This window comes from Rissa tridactyla, chromosome 22, assembly GCF_028500815.1.
Source record: "Rissa tridactyla isolate bRisTri1 chromosome 22, bRisTri1.patW.cur.20221130, whole genome shotgun sequence".
NCBI lineage: Eukaryota > Metazoa > Chordata > Aves > Charadriiformes > Laridae > Rissa > Rissa tridactyla.
Genome location: NC_071487.1, coordinates 3,807,833 through 3,826,310, shown reverse-complemented (window position 1 = coordinate 3,826,310; position 18,478 = coordinate 3,807,833). Strand labels below are relative to the sequence as shown.

Sequence of the window (18,478 nt, the reverse complement as noted above, 5' to 3'; positions counted from 1 at the left end):
TACCATGAAAGTCCCAAAAGATCTAAAATCCTGCTCCTCCAACACAGGTGATGTTCATGACAGGGATATCAGAATAGCGTCAGCTCTATAGCACAGGTCACCATAGCGCAGTGGTGGACTGCACCTGGGCCCAGCTCACAGAGCAGTTTTATCCAGACCCCAAGAACCCTGGCAGCACACATAGTTTGGTCAAGACTTCTCATTTTCTCCTCCCAAAACTGCCCAAAACTCTTCAGCCTTTGGTCACTAGTTGATCTCCCAGCCTACCCCTCCTGCTTAAAAACCCAGACAGACAGAATTTGACACGGAGCTGTCGTTTTAATCTTAAAACCATAGGCTTGTGTAGGCTGGAAAGGGTCTCCAGAGATGTCTAGTCAACCACCTGCCCAAAGCAAGTCCAGTTTGAGCACATTGTCAGTCTATGTCGAGTGGGAGTTGCCTCCAAGAATGGAGACCCCATCATCCCTCCATGCCTCTTCACAGTGTTTGACTAGTCTTTGTACAAAAAAGCTTTTATATCTGAGCAGAACTTCCCTTGCTCCAACACGTGTCCATTGCATCTTGGCCTTTCACTGCGCACCTCTGATAAAACAGTCTCTGCCTTCTCTGTACCCTCCTGTTAGGTGGCTGGAGACGGTACCAAGATCCTCCTCCCTCTGCCGTCTCTTCTTCTCGCTGAACAAACTCATTTTCCACAGCCTCTTCTCATACATCATGTTCTCCAACCCCCTGACCATCTCAGTGGCCTCTGCTGGACATACTCCAGTACATCAGTGTCTTCCTTGTACCGGGGAGCCAGAAACTGGAGACAGTGTGCAGATGTGGTCTCACAAGTGCCGAATCGAGGGGAAAAATCACTGCCCATGACCTGCTGGCTGCACTCTTGCTGATACAGCCCAGGATGTGGTTGGTCTTTCAAAGATGATGGAGAGCAGCCTCACGACAACTTTGGCCAGCGCCATCAGCACCTTCAGATGCATCCCATCTGGTCCCCTGCATATTTTTGTTTGGGGGGGGGGAAAAAAAGTCTAAGAAATATTAAAACGTGAAGTTCTCAATCTCCAAAACATATATGTCCTTTGTTTTGACTGAAAGAATTTGTGGATGGTTCCAGAACTTCAAACAACATTTTTTTCAGAAAATTTGCATTCCACGGGAAAATTCTACCCATCACCATTTCAGATCCGCTTGCAAACTTTATGAAATTGAGCTTATCGTAATTTTAACTGATCTGTCCTTTCTTGCATGGTGTAAAAAGACCAGTAACCACTTTACAATTGAAAAGGGGGAGCCCTCGCCCTCTGCTCTCTCCAGTCCCTGTGGGTTCATTCGTTTGCTCTGTCTCCTCACACCAACTGCTCTGGGCTGGGACTGTGCATGAGCACGGTCGTGTTTTTTACTCATTTGTTTGAACTCGAAGGAAAAAGAAGGACGTTCTCTCCCCTGAGGAATGACTCCGACCTGTGCCTTGCTCACGGCTGCGCTCAGAAGTGTGTGGATGTGCTTGAAAAGCAGGCGCAGAGCTCTGCCCGATCTTCGTCCTCAAGATAAGCTAGCTGTGGATTTCCCCACACCGATACTTCTATGAAGTGAGTCGTAGGAAAGGATATTACAGCTTTCCCTAAAAGTATCCTCTTGTTTTCACTTGAAATTAGTTCACATGGAATTTGCAGACTTTGGACCTTCCACGGGGGAAGTACGCTCATGTGGTGACTTGTGGATTGCTGATGTCCTAAAGAAAATTCCAGCTTCTCTATCTGAAAATTGTTTTTAGGCTTTGCCTTGGCAGACCTAAGCAGTAAGTGGCTGGAAATCCTGCACACGGCATTGAGCAGAAGTTCCTGGGATCTGGGGAGTTGGTCCAGTGTTCTCCATCTGTTCCAGCACCGTTGCCAAGTTAAACTTCTGTGCTACAGATTGCACAAAGGGGAGAAAAGAGCTACAAATGAAAAAAAGAAAAAAAAAAAAAGGTTTGAAAATGGGGGACTTTTTGAATTTAACCAAGGGAAAGGAAAGTAACGTGGGCCTCTTTGGGGCTAGAGCAGAGAGCTGTGGTGGGGAGACTTCCCATCTGCCTGGAGCTGACCATTCCGTGGCTGTGAGATTCCCCCCCCCACCACGAGCGAGGGCTGGATGCAGACCCCAGCCCACCTGAGGGCAACAAGAAAGGTGTTTGTATCCCTGATTTGAATTTCAGAGGAAATGGAGGGATCGCCTTACTCCTGGCAGGAGAAAGAGGCAATTTTCATTCTAAATAAGGCAGCTCCCATGTCAAAAGTTCCACAGTGAAATCCCACTGCACTCACTGCATGGCTTTTTATGAATAAAATCTTAATAAATGTCCAGTGCTTGATTTTTCGCAGCAGACTTGCCTGGCTTTGATCTACACTTGCCTGGGCTCGGCACGGCTGCTGCTGTCTGCCAAGCTAAAGAGAAAAAAAGTTACTTTCCTTAGGTTTAAATAAAAGTGTGTTTTTTTAAACACTTGGCTGTTGAGTTGTGTGTTATACATCATGCCTCGGCCCCATCCCTGCTCTCCCGATCCAGAGCGCACACTGAAACAATTTCCCTGTGGTTTCCCTCCTTGGTGGAGTCAAATTCCTAGAAAACAAAAGGAATGTTGCAACTGTGGTCACAAGCTCTGACTGCAAATCTTACACACCGACGGGAGCCTTGGCTCGAGCAGGACACTGATAGCAGCTTATCAGGAGTGGGCACCTCGGGTTTGATCCTTGCTGCTGGGGCCGGCCAAGCAGACGGGTCTGTCCAGTTCAGTAGACATCCCGGTTCCCACAGGAACATAACGCCTCACACGTGTCTGCAAAATTAGGGAATATTTCTACGGCCCTGGGAAAGGCAGAAAGCAGCGAGGATCTGATCGCCTTTGTTGGCCTCTTGCTCCCATCCCTGAGGTCAACTCCAAGCTTCCAGTGACTTCCAGTGGCAAACCCATCAGGACCTGGCTCTGACCCGGTCTTATCTAAACGCCCCTGATGAAAACCCAAAATCTTGGGATGGCGTCCAGGCTCTCATCCAAGTTAATCCACCTGGAACTCAGGCAAAGCTGATAGAGCCGAGGTTCATCTCGTTGGTGTTCAGGCTGTGGCTCCCAGCCCAGCTGGACCCAGCTTTCCTCCATCTGCCCCAGAAGGCTGATCCAGGTGGAGAGGTGGGCTGGGAATGAAGTTGTCATGCCCACCAAAGAGGTAATGCTACTCTTTGGGCTTGTGCAAAGCAGTGTGACAGCAGTGTCAGCATGTCCACCGCCCTATGGCTCTGTTCCTTCAGGTGTCCCAGGCTTCTGCCGCAGCAAACCAGGAAAACCCTGGGAAGGAAGCTGTTGGCAAGTGTCGTCCGCCCAGGCATCCAGAGCACAGGGCTGTCCCCTGTAGCCAGCACGCGCTGCCCAGGTGGGATCCTGTCCTGTTGCAGAGGGAAACGTGGGCTCTTCTCATCGCTCTGAAATGACTCCAGCGGGACCTGAGCAAGACCAGCCCCACTGCAAGGGCAAAGCCACTCCAGGCTCCGTTGGTGTCTATGTGCCATCCAAAATAGCGGTGGTTCCTCTGCCAGCTTGGAACTGAGCACTGGTAGCGTGAGCATCAGAGAGACCGGAGGATTGCTCCTGCTCTGCATGTCCGGAAGACAGCTGCCTTTTTCTGCCCGACCTCAATCTTTTCTGTCCATCATGAACGAGTATAAAATCTGGACAATGTGATGCAAAGGGCAAAGAAAAGAAGTAAGTGCCACCCACTGCTCTGTGTTTGGCCTTTCAGCAACTCTGGTTTTATCAGGCCTTTCTGCTTTTGGAAGTCTATGAAACAGAAGACCACTTTAACTACTAAAACACTCTTGTTTTTTGCACGAGCAGCAGCAGGACCTTTCACATCCCACTCTGTGAGCTGTGAGCAACAGCAAGGCTGGTGGTGGTGGGACATTACTGTCCTGCGTCTCTCCCCCTGGTGCCCTCACCTTTCTCCTCTCCCCCCATCTCCCACAGCTTCCAGCGCCTGCAGTAACACCCCCCACCAATGCCCCGAGTGACTGGGTTGCTCTGTGCACCAGGAGGTGGATGGTAGTGCCCTCTCCGGTCCCTCTGCTGCCTGTCACTTGCTGTGCTGGCAGCCAAATGCCTGTCCAAAGCCACCAAGCAAACTCTGGCTCTCTAGAATTACCATGATTAATGGTAAAGTGTGCCCACTGGGGACATTTGCAGTAAGATTCTCCTCCTCCCATAGATCCTGCTATAGACCCTCTTACATGAGTTGGAGAAGATCTTATGGAAGAGCATTTTTTCATAAAAAAAAAAACCAAACTTGCTTTTTTGTGGGCAGCTCCTCCAGGGCTCGCCCCAGGCAGTGACGGATGGATCTGGAGACTTTGAGGGCTGTTTCATGCCAGCGTGCGAATGCACCTGGGTTGTTTGAAGTATCAGCCATAGGGTGATCCCTTGGGATAGTTTGGGTTTTTAGGTGAATTTTAAAGGGCATCTAGACAATGCGCAGGAGTGGAGACATGCAGTATTCCGGGAGGAGCCACTGCTATTTCCCTTTGTCAGTAGATGGGCCACCTTGATCCCCTTTAGGGCATCAGCTGGCCCTGCCCCAGGCAGATGGCTGCCTCCTATTAAGTGCCCACCCCATCCCAGGGTGATTAATGACGGAGAAAATTTCTGGGGGTGGCAGTAGATTCATTGCGGTGGAGATCAGAGAGAGTCACATTTTCATGACAAAGGTGAGGTACTGGCACACCATTTAACCCTTCCCCGCACAGCCTACGCCGCTGGGGCCTTAAGTGGGGCAGCGGTGCCCAGCACAGCTTCTCCAGCGGTTTAAACCTCATTCCCTGGGCTCATCCGTTCCCTTCTGCTGGCTGCGGGAGTAGAGAGTTCATGTCCTGAATCCTAGCGCCTTGATGTCCACGCAGGACCTTTTTTACTATATGTTTTAGGCAAACAAATGTTACTGGACTCAGCCAAAGGTGAGGCAGCAAAATGATCTGGGCTGCATTATTTAGAATGTCAGATAATCATTCTGTGATTCATGTCAGAATGTCAGATAATCATTCTGTGATTCTCTAAGGTGATAAAACAGTCCGTTTTGATGTTAAAACCCTGTTGATCATGCTAGACTGTACGCTAAACTGCAAAGCAAGTGAAACAGTTAATGTTGTAGAACAATTTCCCAGAGGAAACCTTTGTCTGAATTTGTTCCTGACTGTGTTTAAATGCTTCATGTGGTGCTGCTGGCTTCCACTTTTGATCTTAAATAAGTTATGAAATTTGATGAGAAGTTTCTGGAAATTCCCTGCGTCTGTTTTTGACTCCTATTCACTGCAGAAGCATGTTTCAATGGAATATGGCATCGTGCCCCCACTTGGGGGTGTAGAAGCCGAAGCACAGAGAGATGTCATGATCATCCCTCAGCAGACCTGAAGAAAGACGGAACTTGTCTCTTGGGCTCTGTCTTGATCTCACAAAAATCACTTATGCTGGTAGAGCACCCAGAAACAGCATCACAAGCATATTGGCTAGGCGTGACAGTACGTGTCACTCATGCTCTCTGGGTATGCTGAGAAGGCTTTTGCCACAGGAAAAGCACAAGCAGATGCATCTGCCCAGACGATCAGCCATTCTGCTGCCATGCCAGGTTTATCTGGACATGGGTCCCTGCATGCCGGCTGCTCGGCCCCTGCCACACCAGAGCCTGAATTGGAGGGTTACTGCTTTGTACTGCCAGCAAACCCAGCCTGGAAGACAACCCCGGAGCTCTGTTCGCTTGCAGTGAAGCAGATTCAGGGGATGTGACTTCCCATTCCACTACCCAGCTTGTGGGAGCCTGGTCTATCTCTGGACGAGTCCTGTTCTTAGAGGGACAGGACTCTGGCCACTCTGGAGCAGCTGCAGGAGAAAGGGATGCTCTGCAGGTTGTTCTGGGCCCAAGGGACACCCACCTGTCTTTCAGGAGGAGTTCAGGGCTCACAGCTCCATCCCAGGTGGAGCATCTCTGGCTCCCTACCAAGGAGAGGTGGAGCCCGCAGTCACCTTTGCACAGACATGGCTATCTGGCTTCTTAGCATCCTTCTCCTGGCCTCCTCCATCCCCACCGTCTGAGCAGCTGGTCCTGGTGATCACCGCTCTGCCCGCAGGCAGCATCTCATGCTGCGTGGCACCACCAAAGCTCTCAGGTAGTGCAGGTTTCTCAGCCGCGTCCACTTCACCGTGTCATCCTCAGACCATTATACACCATTCCCTTTAAATAAAAAATCTCTTAATTTCTTAGTTTCAAAGCTGGAGTGAGCAGCTGTGGGCTTGCCAGGACACAGCCGTGCAGGGAGCTTGGAGCAGCAGCCTAAATCCCACATTCCCTGACCTCAGTTCTCAGCAAGAATCTGAACATAAGAGGCTGATCTTGATATTTGTTTTTTTTCTAAATGACATCACGTTTAAGAACTGTTGCTGTCCTGACAGCAATTGTGTCATCTTGCAAGAAGCAACATGTCCTAATTTTAGCAAACGCGTTTTTTAGATTACACTCGGTGAAGTCAGAACTGGAAAAGCTAAAGCTACTTTAACTCAGCTTTGCTGTGTGTTTTTGACGATCACTGATATGACTGAAGACACCAGCTACACTTTTATGCAGAAATATAGGAAAGAGGGGTAATAATGTGTAACAGCAGAACTGGCAATGGTGAAAAAGACAGAAAAAGCCAAATTCCTGTCTCTCATTATACTTATATTCGTAAGATCCTGATATCGTGTATTGCCCAAAGAGCCATGAAAGAGCCAAGTCCAGCGTTAAAAAGAAAGTTGAAGTTAACAACTGTCTAGGTAACTTTAAACATCCTCCTCTGTGCATTTTCGTGATTACCTCGACATCAATTAACGAGGATCTCCCGCTATTTTACCAGAGGAATGTCACGTGCGGTGCGTGCGATACCTGGAGCTCACCAAAATGAAGAGATGGGATCTTTTTCTCTGCCTTCTCAGACGGTCCTATGCATTATTTATTGCCCGCAGCTCAGTCCAGGCGCACAAGAGACATGGCAAAAATTGCCGGACCAATACTACAAAAAACTTGTAAATCTCTACTGAGTTTGCCAAATAGCTTTGACAAATAATGAATTATTTGCAAATCTTTCGTTTCACTAATCGTAAAATTATCTGCTGCACTTTCTGCTCTCAAAACAACATTTTAGCAGCTTGAATAGATAAAATAATTTAAAATTAATTAAAAACCCCTCCAAAACCAAAAGTAAGGGCATTGTTTAAAGTCAAATTATATGTTTATGTCAAGCTAAAATGTTCATCAAACCACCCCTAAATGGGTCTTCCTTTCTCTTCCTGTATTATTCAGTTTGTCCAGTGCAGCAAAAAAAAATGTACAGCTCTATTCTAAGCACATAATTAATAATAATAATTAATTACAAGCATTTTCCACTCTGCTTCACATGTTAGAACTGAAACACTTCACAAGTAGTTTATCTTCATGACAGCCCTGTGAACTAAGGCAAGGCGTTATCCTCCTTTACAGGCAGGGATCTTAAATGCGGCGCAGTTGGCATGAAAAAATATTTGCTAATTTTGAGAGGCTGGCAACTGATTATTTTCTAGGATATTAATTTTACAGCAGATCGCCCGCTTGCAAAAAAGTTTGGGCCCTTGGAGTTTTCAGTGGGTTATAATTTGGAAGGCACAATGGCCAAGCTAAGGAAATTTCCCTAACTTAATTATGTTTGTTAGTTAGGCAGCGTTAGTTAAAATAGTGGTTACTGTTCCTGTCCTATAGCAAACTTTGCTCCAGCTGGATCTGTTGTGTGATTGATACTTATCTGCCTGTTATTCCTACAAACAGGGATTCTCCATTTGACTCTTAAATACTGCAGAGGGGCAGCTGGTTTTTATTTAGGGTAATTTTGTGTGGGCTGCTTGGGAGTGCATTTAGCTGTCCTGCTGCTCCTCACTCTTCTGAGCTTTTCCCTTGCAGAGTGTTCTGGACCAGGGAACAATCCAGCTGACAAACATCAAATGTTCCACCACCTCTTGTTTCAGAGGGGGCTGATGTGCACCCCGGTATTGCTTGAAACAAAGAAGACTTTCCTCCAACTCTTTCTCCCATCCCCAGCTTGACGTCTGCCGTGAAGTTCCAGTGGATGCAAACAGCAGAGGTAGGTTACCAGCTTTGGGTATTCATAGAATCACAGACTGGTTTGGGTGGGAAGGGACCTTAAAGCCCACCCAGTGCCACCCCCTGCCCTGGGCAGGGACACCTCCCACCAGCCCAGGTTGCTCCAAGCCCCGGCCAACCTGGCCTTGAACCCCTCCAGGGATGGGGCAGCCACAGCTTCTCTGGGCAACCTGGGCCAGGGGCTCACCCCCCTCACACCAAACAATTTCTTCCTAATATCCAATCTCAGTCTCCCCTCTTCCAGTTTAAAACCATTCCCCCTCGTCCTATGGCTCCCCTCCCTGCTCCAGAGTCCCTCCCCAGCTTTCCTGGAGCCTCTTTAGGGACTGGAAGGGGCTGGAAGGTCTCTGCGGAGCCTTCTCTCCTCCAGGCTGAACCCCCCCAGCTCTCTCAGCCTGTCCTCCCAGCAGAGGGGCTCCAGCCCTCCCAGCATCTCCGGGGCCTCCTCCAGCCCCACTCCAACAGATCCAGTTGCCTTCTCCACACTGCCTGGGACCTGGTAGAGCCAGGAACGATTGGGGTGAATGTATTACTGTGCACAAAAGCAACGTCAAAACACCCAGCCACCCAGGGGGAAAACAGATGGGGAACTAGACAAACGTATACAAGTGTTTGTAACTCCCTGTGGCCAGCAACAAGCATTTGATGGCAGGGAAATAAAGAGCTGGTTGGAGGTTTGAATGAGACTTTGAAGGAGATCTTGCTGGGATGCCTGAATCCTGGGGCTTGCTATGCCCTAATCACATGCAGCTGTGCTGACAAGCCCTGCTCTAGAAAATCAGGGAGGGAGCTAAAAGCATTGTGTTCATAGAGGTTTGCATATGTTGGAGGGATTAAAATGCTTCTTAACCCTCCAGAGTGGAATGCAGAAAAAAGAGGAGTGTATTTCCCTCGCGTGGCAGTCACTTGTAGGGCTGTGTCCCACCGCAGCCCGCGTCGAGAGCCTGCAGAGAGGAGAGCAAACGCACCCGGGGAATGGTAATGAAGTGTGTTCTCTGAGATCAGTTATGTGTGAATTAACAGAGGAAGCGGATTGAGCAGGATCATGCCAGAGGTGAGACACAGGATAGCATCTATTCCAAGCACAAAGAACGGTCTTCACTAGCCCAGATACCCTAGACTGCACACCCAAATAAAATCTAACTGGCATTTCAAATGCTTTCCAAAAGTAAAGATCTGTGGTTAACTTAGCACCTGGAAAAGAAAGAAGAAAACTTCTCCATTTATGTAACACCACCTGCTTTGGACACTTGAAAGTCTGTTTTTTTTTTTTTTTTTTTTTTTTAATATTTGGTGGTCAAAAGTTGCAGATGGATTTCTGGGAGTTTCTGCAAATATAACAAAGACCCTGCGTGCATTTTTAGGTGTCAGAATACCTTTAACTATCCACATAAACGATGGGAGGATCACAGTATAGGACTGAGCAAGGACTAAACTGGACTAGATTGGAAAGGGAATCTTTTGCCTCAGCAGTTGTCACCAACTTGCTGTGCCCGTGAGAGGGAGGAAAATGTAGTTTCTTGAGCTTTCGCTGCTGTTCCGCTCTGTGCGATGCCCCGCTTCTGCCCTTCTCGACCAGGTGAAGTCCACATTTACTTTAAACTGAAGTAGATATGGCAGGATCAGGCCCAGGAAATAGTTTTTGTATCTCGTTGAGCTCCACGGAGCGCTGCAGACGTGTTGACAGAGCTGCATTCCTTGCAACGCTCCATTATTGGCTGCCTGTGAAAACGAGCTCTGCCTTTTCCCTGTTAGTCTCCACAAGTTTGCTGTTAATTAGGCTGAGCATCATTCTGACTTCTATGAAGCTGGTAGGGGGTTGATTAGGAAGAGCGAAAAGAACAAAGCAGGCAGCGAGGACATTTCAAAGAGCGGCAGGAGGAGAAGGGATGACAGTCTCCCTGCCAGCTTGGGGCTTGCCCTGGAATTTCTGCACCTCTGTGAACCGATCCGATAGCTGCATTTGAACCCTCATCCGCCGGGTGTAAAGAGGTAACGGAGCTCTGAGCCAGATGGTGGGATAATCGGGAGGCGTTCGCCTCACCCGGTGCGTCGTGCACAGCTGTTTGGGTTCCGTTTGGTGCAGAAACTTCTCTCTACCTCTTTGACCTGAAAAGCAGCTTGATTTTGGGCTTTCTGGGGAGAATTCTGGCACCTCCGTCTGTCCACGCTGGGGGACTTCCACCTCCTGGAAGAGCTGCGGGTGTGCAGAGGCACAGAGCAGAGGGAGCTCAGAGGAGGGAGGGCCATGTGCACTTTATTATATCTTATTTAAAGAAAAGCCATCAGTAATGATTCCTAAAGTAAGAGGAAAGATTTCTTTTTTTTTTTTTCACTGTACAAAAGAGTGGAATTAGACTCAGAGCTGGCATTCAGGCAAAGTTCTCCCTTGGAAGAAATGCTTAATATCACCAACGTACTTTTTTTTTTAAATATATGTATTTTTTGCTTTTAACTTCCAAAACTTTCTCTTCTGGAGCTGAGGTAACTTTTGAGCATGAAGGTCCTGGGCTGGGTCACCCATCCTTCAAGCCATCTGTCTTTCCTTAATTGTTTCACATTAGTTGCACTAAGTACAGGAAAATGATCAGCAAGAGAAGTGACTTTTACTTGAAATCTCTCTTCTTTTTTTTTTTCTTCCCCCTTCTGTTAACACACCATCATTTATTTTTTTTTAAAAAAAAGAAGAAGAAGTCCCAAATTGAAACCGAATTATTTTTCACCAACTCTTTTGATGTGAAGCCACTGTTGCTAATGCCCTCCTGCCTCCCGCAGCTCCAGCCTAAATTTGGGACAAGCCCTCACCGCATCCAGCTGAACGGAAAACGGTCCCTAATTAACCGAACCAAACGAGTCCTCGGCTGGGAAGGAATGGCTAGGTGATAATCATGTCTGCATTCAGATGTCTCTTGCTAAAACCCAACCTCTCCCCCAGCCCCTCCTTGAAGTTATAAACTTTTGGCTGAAGAATGCGGTAGGGTTGTCCTCTCGCTACTCCCACTCCTCCTGCACCCCTTTCCCCGCCGCAAGGCCCTCCCCCTGTCCAATTTGGATGAGGCTGTACCTTTTCTTCTCTCCTTCAAGAGTGAGGGTTTTATTCCCTTCTTTTCTGCCCAGATCTCCACTAAACAAAGGAGCTCTGGGCACATCACCAGTTCCAGGACGTAAAGGTATTTAAACAGTTTCAGACTAAATCCAGAGCTGCATAGCTAAGAGCTGATTTCTTTCTCTTTATCTGCCTGATTGTTTGTCTGCCTAATTGTATTTTATTGTGTTTTGCACATTTTTTTTAATTGATTGATTTTAATTTGCACACTCCAAGGCATGGGTTTGAAACGTCTTTCCTGATTCCCTCCAAACTTGCAAATCAGTTTAAAATCTGATTTAGTGATTGATTCTCTCTTTGCTTTGTCAGTGTATTTCTTACAAGTGGTGTTTGGTGGAATTTCTCAGAGCTGAAAATAGATTTTTAAGGCTTTTTTTTTTTTTTAAAAAAAAAACAACCCGCTCTTCTGATGGTGTAAATGACTTTTCCATACTCTCTTAGTAAGACGCGTGTGAACGCTCTCAGAGTACGTGCCTGTGTATCGATCATTTGTCATGCTCCTGATTTCTCTGCAAGGAAATGGGTGCATCTGGACTTTCTTCAGTTTAAATTTCTGCACCAAGGCTGGAAATCTCCCGAAGTGCAAAACTTTGGGCTTTTCGTGACTACTTATTTTTATTTTTTTTATCCCCCCCCTCCATCCGTGCTCCACCTCGGGAGCTCTGTGGGAGCGGAGGAAACCCTCTCCCTTTTGTCTGGCGGGCGATAATCGTATCCCAGCCCTCGGCGGCCAGGCGTGTGTCGGGAGCCCCAGAGCTCTCCGGGCTGCAGGGAGGGCAGTTTCTTTGTCTCTGCCTCTGCTCCCAGCCCTGCCTTTTCCCTTCCCACTCTTGTCTTTCTCATTCCCCGCGTTTGAAATATTAGAGCCTGAAAAATGCATGCCCTCGAGAGCTCAGAGATTCCCAGCCGGGACGCTGTGAGATGTGTTTTTTAGTTTGGGGGTTTATTTTTTAAAATATTATTTTTCCTTCTTTGGTTCAGACACATTTTCTGCCTTGTCTGGGCTGACTTTTTTTTTTTTTTTTGCCTGCTTTGGGGCTGGGCTGGAACTGCTGTGGGAAAGCAAGGGGGACAGTAAGGGGAGGCTCGGGGGCCCCGTCCCTCCCCGCAGGAGCGGGCGCCGAGCCGCCCGCAGAAAGCAGCCGAATATTTCCACTCTGGGAAGGGGAGACCCGTGAGGATTTCCCTCCTTCCTGAAGGAACAAACTTTTGGGGGCCCGAGGTGAGAGATGCTGCTTCCTGCCCCTCCGCCGGCCAGGAGGAGGGAGGAAGGGTTCCCCATTTTCACGTGCTGGGCTGGTATTTGGGGAATGGGGGGGAAGATGGGGTTGTGGGGGAGGAAGGGGTAGAGTCTGTGGAGCACCATGTGTTTTACAGAGCCTTTTCATCGGGGTTTCTCCTCACCTCCCTGCTCTCCCGGCCTCGCAGCCCTGCCTGCTCCCGGCACCCCTCAGGCCGGGCCCGAGGCCGTCTGCCTCCTCACAGCGGGGGCTCAAGGGATGGCCGCCCGGCTCCGGGGGGGTCTCTGCTGGGCCAGGGTCCATACCCCTTGCCCAGGGCTGTTCTCCTTTGCCCCCAAAGCCTCTCAGTCCTGTAAGGACTAAAATAAAGTCACTCCAGAGGTGGCCATGGGCTCTCTCTCCCCTCAGGGCCCACAGCACGGGCTGATCCCCTGCTCCCCCCTGGGCTCTGCCCCTTGGCTCTGCTTGCCCTGGGCCCATGGGAGCCCTCCGCCATGTTGCCCACCCCCGTGGGAAGCCGGGCTTGTGCCTTTTTCCCTCAGGAAGGGGCTGTGTTCATCAGGATGGACTCTCTCCGGGGGATGAGGACCTGCCCTGGTGTGATTCAGGGCCAAGCTCTGCATCTGGCCACTTCCCGGCTATGGCCATCTCATAGGCTCGGTTGCTGGCCCCAGCCCCGGGGAGCTGGCCATGTTGTGCTTGCCCCAAGATCTGTCCACAACCAAAAGTGTGAGGGGTCTCCTTGCTGACTCCATTGGCCCACTCCCGCCCCTGTGCAGGGGCTTTGGACCCCATATCATCTCCTTCCCCATGGCCTCTCATGGTTGGCTGGCTGTCCCAGCTCAGGAGCTCTTCTGCATCCCTCCACCTTCTCCTCCCTCCCTTCACCCTCTGTGGAAACCAGGCTTGGCTTAGTGTACCATGTCTTCATGCTCTAGCCCCAGCTCACAGTCCTCCATCTCACGCCAGGCCACGATGACCCTTTTGCCTGCCTTGGCAAAAGGGTCCCTCTGATGGGTTTGCCAGCAGACCGCTGCCCTCAGAATTACCGGTTATCTGGGAGGTTGTTCTCCAGCAACCTTTCTCCATGCCGTGGCCTGTCTGGAGTATGATGCAGTAAACCAGAGCTGTGGGAGACCCGGGAAGACGGTCCATAAATAGGATCTGCTCTTTCTTGAAGTTCTCCTCTTGCTTCATAGTCCTTTATCTCCCGTTCCTCCTCTGAACCAAGGCACTACGCCAGGGCAGTGTCATAACCCACCACCAAGGGCAGAACCATGACTTTTGGAGATTTTTCTCTTGGTTCCCAGCTCTTGGGAAAGAGAGGTTTGGCAATGCTGTGGTAGGGAATGATGCTGTGAATGTGTTGGCGCCATGTACAAGGAGCCAAACTCGGTGGGACTGTCTGACCCCACTGTATTAACTCTGGGGAGGGGCTGCCTGGGGGGATCAATCATTTTAAAAATGCAAAAGCCCTTAAGAACCTTGTGTGTCTCTCTTTCTTTCCTCTGTTTTTGCTTCTAGAAAGAGAACGGCAGGACGGCACCTCGGCACCCAGGGGCTGCTGCCAAAAACCATCCTCCACCAAGGCAGCAGGGACCCTCCAGCTGGAAGAAGCTTTCGGGACAGCCGGGGGAATTGAGGAATCCGTGCCATCATGGGGGTATTATGGCTGGCCAGGTTCATGCTGGGATGTACAGCAGTTATGTATGTGGAACAAGCCCAGGGTCAATATGAAGGGGACTTGCAGACAGATAGATTTGCAGGCTACGAGGAAAGACAGCCAGCAAACAGAGTGAGAAGAAGAGGCCAAGACACTTTGCGAGGGTATGTTTCATGTTCTTTTCTATTTTACAAAGCAGAACTTGGGTTATTATCATAGCGCATAGAGACCTGCTTACAGAATTGCCTTTCCTTGAGCGCAGGAAGGAGTCTGCTCTGCAGACCCACGGTAGGAGGAAAGCTCATGCCACAGGGGACAACCAAGCAGCCTCCCATGGGAGCAGAGAGCTGTGCACTGAGCTCTGTGAGGGGATCGCAGCACCTTAGGGCTCACCGGCCAGGACTGTGAAGAGCCATCAACACCCTGGCTGTTTGTGGGAGGGATGGCTGTGTCTGGGCTTTCCACCATGGCTAGTGGGGATGCTGTCAGCTCAGGTTTTGACCCTGGAGTCACCTTCGCCTCCCTGCTACCTGTCAATGCATTGGGCTGTATTGAAAGGTTATTGCTTCTGACGGCCGCTTTTGCGTGATGATTGTTGCTAACGGGAAGGTGTCACACTCAGTCCCTTGTTGTGCAGCATAGCTGTGGCTTGTGGTCTCATCTGTAGACAAATTGGTGTGAGAGCCGGACCTGTGAGCATTTTCCACCTGAGGAGGGAGACAGGGCTCAGTTAGAAAATCCTGAGGCTTGTGCTGGAGCTCAGCTGTGTTTGCATGCTCTCAAGATGGTTCCTGGCCCCGGCACTGATTCAGGGTTATTTTAAGTCTCCCTGGCTGTAGTTCTTGGAAAGTGTTCCTGTGTCAGTGGGCAGAATCAGAGCAGAACGTGATACACGCGCGAAGCCTTGGCTGTGCCAGAGTCCTCCGGCACTTGCTGGGGAATGCTGCTTGAATGGGATGGAGTGCCGCGCTTTCAGCCCAGACAGTCAAATGTGCTGTGTTTGGGCTGGAGCTGGAACATAGAGCCTGGCCGTCGAGCTGCCAGGGGCAGGGCCGTGGGGCTGGCGGAATCTGCTCTTGGAATTCAAACGTGCGTGGCCACTCCCTCCTGCTACGGTGGATTTGGAAAAGATGGACGGCAAGTGTGCTGCGGGTTTGGTCTTCTCAAAACCAGCTACCAAAAGCAGCCATCGGCTCACTCACAGGGTAAGGACACCCTGTGTCTCCCCCAGTATGACCCATAAGTAATTTCACCGTGCTCCTCTCTTTGAGTCCATCAGCCCTCAGATAAAACACCTCAAATCTCTATGACTATTGGGGATGAAAGCTGTTTCTTGAAAAAGATGGGATGACAGTCTACCAGATCCAGAGACTTCTGTTCAGCCCACCAGCCCAGGGCTATATGTGATCGATTACTGTGCTTATAATGGGAACAGAAAGAATTGGAAGGAGTTGATGTGTGCATGGTTAATCCTGTCTCATGCAGCCCTGTGAAGAGAAAGGAAGGGCAGAGCGAGGAAACGATGAGTGTTTCCATTCCCCCTGGGACCCCGGAGAAGGTCACTGCTTTCCAGGGGTCTTATGGCACTCAGTGACTTAGGTGACCAGATCCTGTTTTCAAAAATGATTTACAGCTTAAATCCTTTAGACTTTTGGTGAGTCTAAAGGGTCCAAATCCCAAGTGCATTTTAAAAATGAAGCCCAGATTCCCAAGTTAGAAGTTACTTCTGGAAACCCTTCTCTACTTTAAAGCCTCAGACATGGACTACCATTTAAGTAAAGTAATACCAAACTATCGGTTGTGTAAGTTCTTAGAGGCCACACAGTAAGTTCGAAGCGGGATCAGAATCAGGCCTGAAGTGTTTGGCTCCCAGTCCCCTGCAGGGAGCTGGGGACCACACTGCTACCTCCTTCATTTTCTCTTCTGCGTTCCTCATGCCCTCTGAAGCAATTGCTGGAGGAAAAGAAAAAAACCCTACTGGGATAAGTGCAGGGTCTGTTTAGGGAAGTCTGCGCAACTAAATTTAAGACAACTGAAGAATCATTGTTTCTTGGCCCTTGGGAGAGCAGCCTTGTTTCAAGGGAGGGAACCATGGTGGACAACACAGGGGAAGCTGGCGAAACTCTGAGTGGCTGGAGCTTCTGCCCCAGGCGCTTCCCACGCTCCGTGTCGAGCGACCCTGACAGTCTCCTAGGCTTTGTGTCCAAATCTCTCCTTCAGGATTTCCACCCCTTCAGCAGTCGCTCTCTTTAAAATCTCTATTTTACAAGCAGATAAAAACCACTTGAGATGAGAAATCTATTGAAGAGTGATGTTTTAAATAATGTCTACTGGGCTTAGAAAGCAGCTACAGATGTCACCAGCTGCAGTGCTGTAGATGGGTCTGGCAGCCAGTGAAAGCCATCTCCTGCAGAGCCACAGACCCAGTGATTTTTGTTGTCGATTCCCCAAACAGTGCTAGTCCCTCATCCTTTATGCTCTGCCTGGAAACAATTCTGGAGAGTTGCAGTTATGGATCAACATCTTCCCCCCCCCCCACCTGAGTTTGGCTGCCTTAAGGGACCAGGGTTCTTTGCTGCAGTGAAATTCAACTGAGTTTGACACGCTTCTTTGTGTCACAATGTCCGGTTCGGTTTACTCGCAGACTAGCACTGCAGTAGCAAAAGAAATGAAGGAACAGTGGGTTTGCTTGGTGCAACTTTAAATGTAAAGGAAGGTAGGGTTGGTTTGGCTTTCTTCTTAAATTTGGTGTTATTTTACAATGTTGGCATGCAGGTGGCTTATACTGACTATGGTGATTTGTGGAATTAGCTATTCCATAATGCCACGCCTCTAAACACACATCTGAATGTCTAAACACACTTATCTGTGGTGTCTGTTTTAATAGTTTACGACATCATTTCAAATATTTGCTTTGGCGTTTGCTTTCAATGACCCACAACTTTCAGGGAGATAGACTAATTTCAGTCTGACTTCCATCTAAAATATCTTTGGTTCTGAGGCTTCCTTTGGTTCTGAGGCTTGCATGAAAGGAATTTAAATGGAACTGGAATTAAAATACAGCAAAGCTTAGCTGCATCACATGGGCCTGAGCTGGCAGCTCCCCTGGTGAGCCCTGGGCCACCACCCCCAGCCGCCGTCCTGAACACTCTGGTTTCTGTGAGAACGTTCAAAAGTTTGTGTATTGGTTCTGGATGGGCGGAAACAGAGAAACAGATTTTGAGGGTTCACTGGATAGATCTAATGGTGACACAGTGCAGAGTCCTCTTCTCCTTTGTGGCAACCTTCTGCTCAGGGCTTCTAGGCTGTCTAACCCTGGATTATTTGTTCCTTGAAAGCATTTGTTTTGCCAACACAAGTTAATAATTGCTTTCTTTTCATGCACCATGCTTGATACCTTCTATCCTGCCAGGTGTCAAAGCCTTTTATGATATTAACATGCCATTTGCTGATAATGTTTTCCATGTCAGAAATACTTTTGCTCCCAAAGCAGAATATGACAGGCAGATACATTAGAGGACTTACGGGACAGCCCCCTATCCCCTGACAAGCTACATCTGGCTCTTTTTCTACCGTTTCTTCTTATATGTGCCTCCTTTTCTCTTGGGTGGGTGAAACCGTGGATTCCCTCCATCTCTAACTTGTGTTATATCACAATTTGGACAAGAAAATAGAATGAGACTGGAACTGCACGGAGAAGTGTGACCCAGGTGTCTGTCTTTATAGGGAAATTTTTACCAACTCTGGAATAATCAGATACCCAAACATAGTAGATTGCTCCTTCCTTCATTTTCTCTGAAATATCTTCTACTCCTACACATAGTGCAAATAACTTCTTGTGGGTTTCCCAGGCAAGTCTTGGGTAAGCCCCAGTAGCACAGGATATCTGCTCTCTTTTGGTAGCAAGTTACTTTGTGTGAAGTGTTAGTCGATTAGTAGTAAAAGAAATACACAGAACCATTTAATATCATAGAGTTCGTAGTGGGAAATTGCTCTCTAGTAACTCCGACGTGACCAACACAAGCTGAGACCTGGAGTGAACGGGCTGTGTGCGAGGACGGTTGTAGATGTCTTGTTGGTTAAAGAAGCTTCAGCAATGCAGGAGGAAAGACTGTATATGGTTCTGCTGGAGACGTTTATTTGGAGCTCCGTTCCCATCCCAATCCCCTTTATTAAAGGGATAAGTCTGAAGTAAATGTAAAGCATGAAATAAATGCAAAATAAACAAGGCTGTTATTCACCAATGCCTTTACAAATAACAATTAATAAAGTAATGTGGGGC

At 48.7% G+C, this 18,478-nt stretch overlaps 1 protein-coding gene across 3 annotated transcripts in view; it reads left to right on the top strand.

The window, feature by feature from the left end:
• The first annotated feature begins 8,044 nt into the window (after positions 1-8,044).
• The window catches only part of FBN3 (fibrillin 3), a 119,476-nt gene continuing 109,042 nt past the window's right edge, over positions 8,045-18,478 (top strand). Inside the window, exons 1-2 of one of the 3 annotated variants that reach the window (XM_054182291.1) lie at positions 8,045-8,166; positions 14,058-14,360. In XM_054182291.1, the coding sequence (XP_054038266.1) occupies positions 14,191-14,360 (170 nt within the window). In that variant the 5' untranslated portion in view covers positions 8,045-8,166; positions 14,058-14,190. Of the gene's footprint in view, positions 8,167-9,167; positions 9,241-11,305; positions 11,357-14,057; positions 14,361-18,478 lie in introns of those variants that run through there. The other 2 variants (XM_054182292.1, XM_054182290.1) reach the window with 2 other exon arrangements.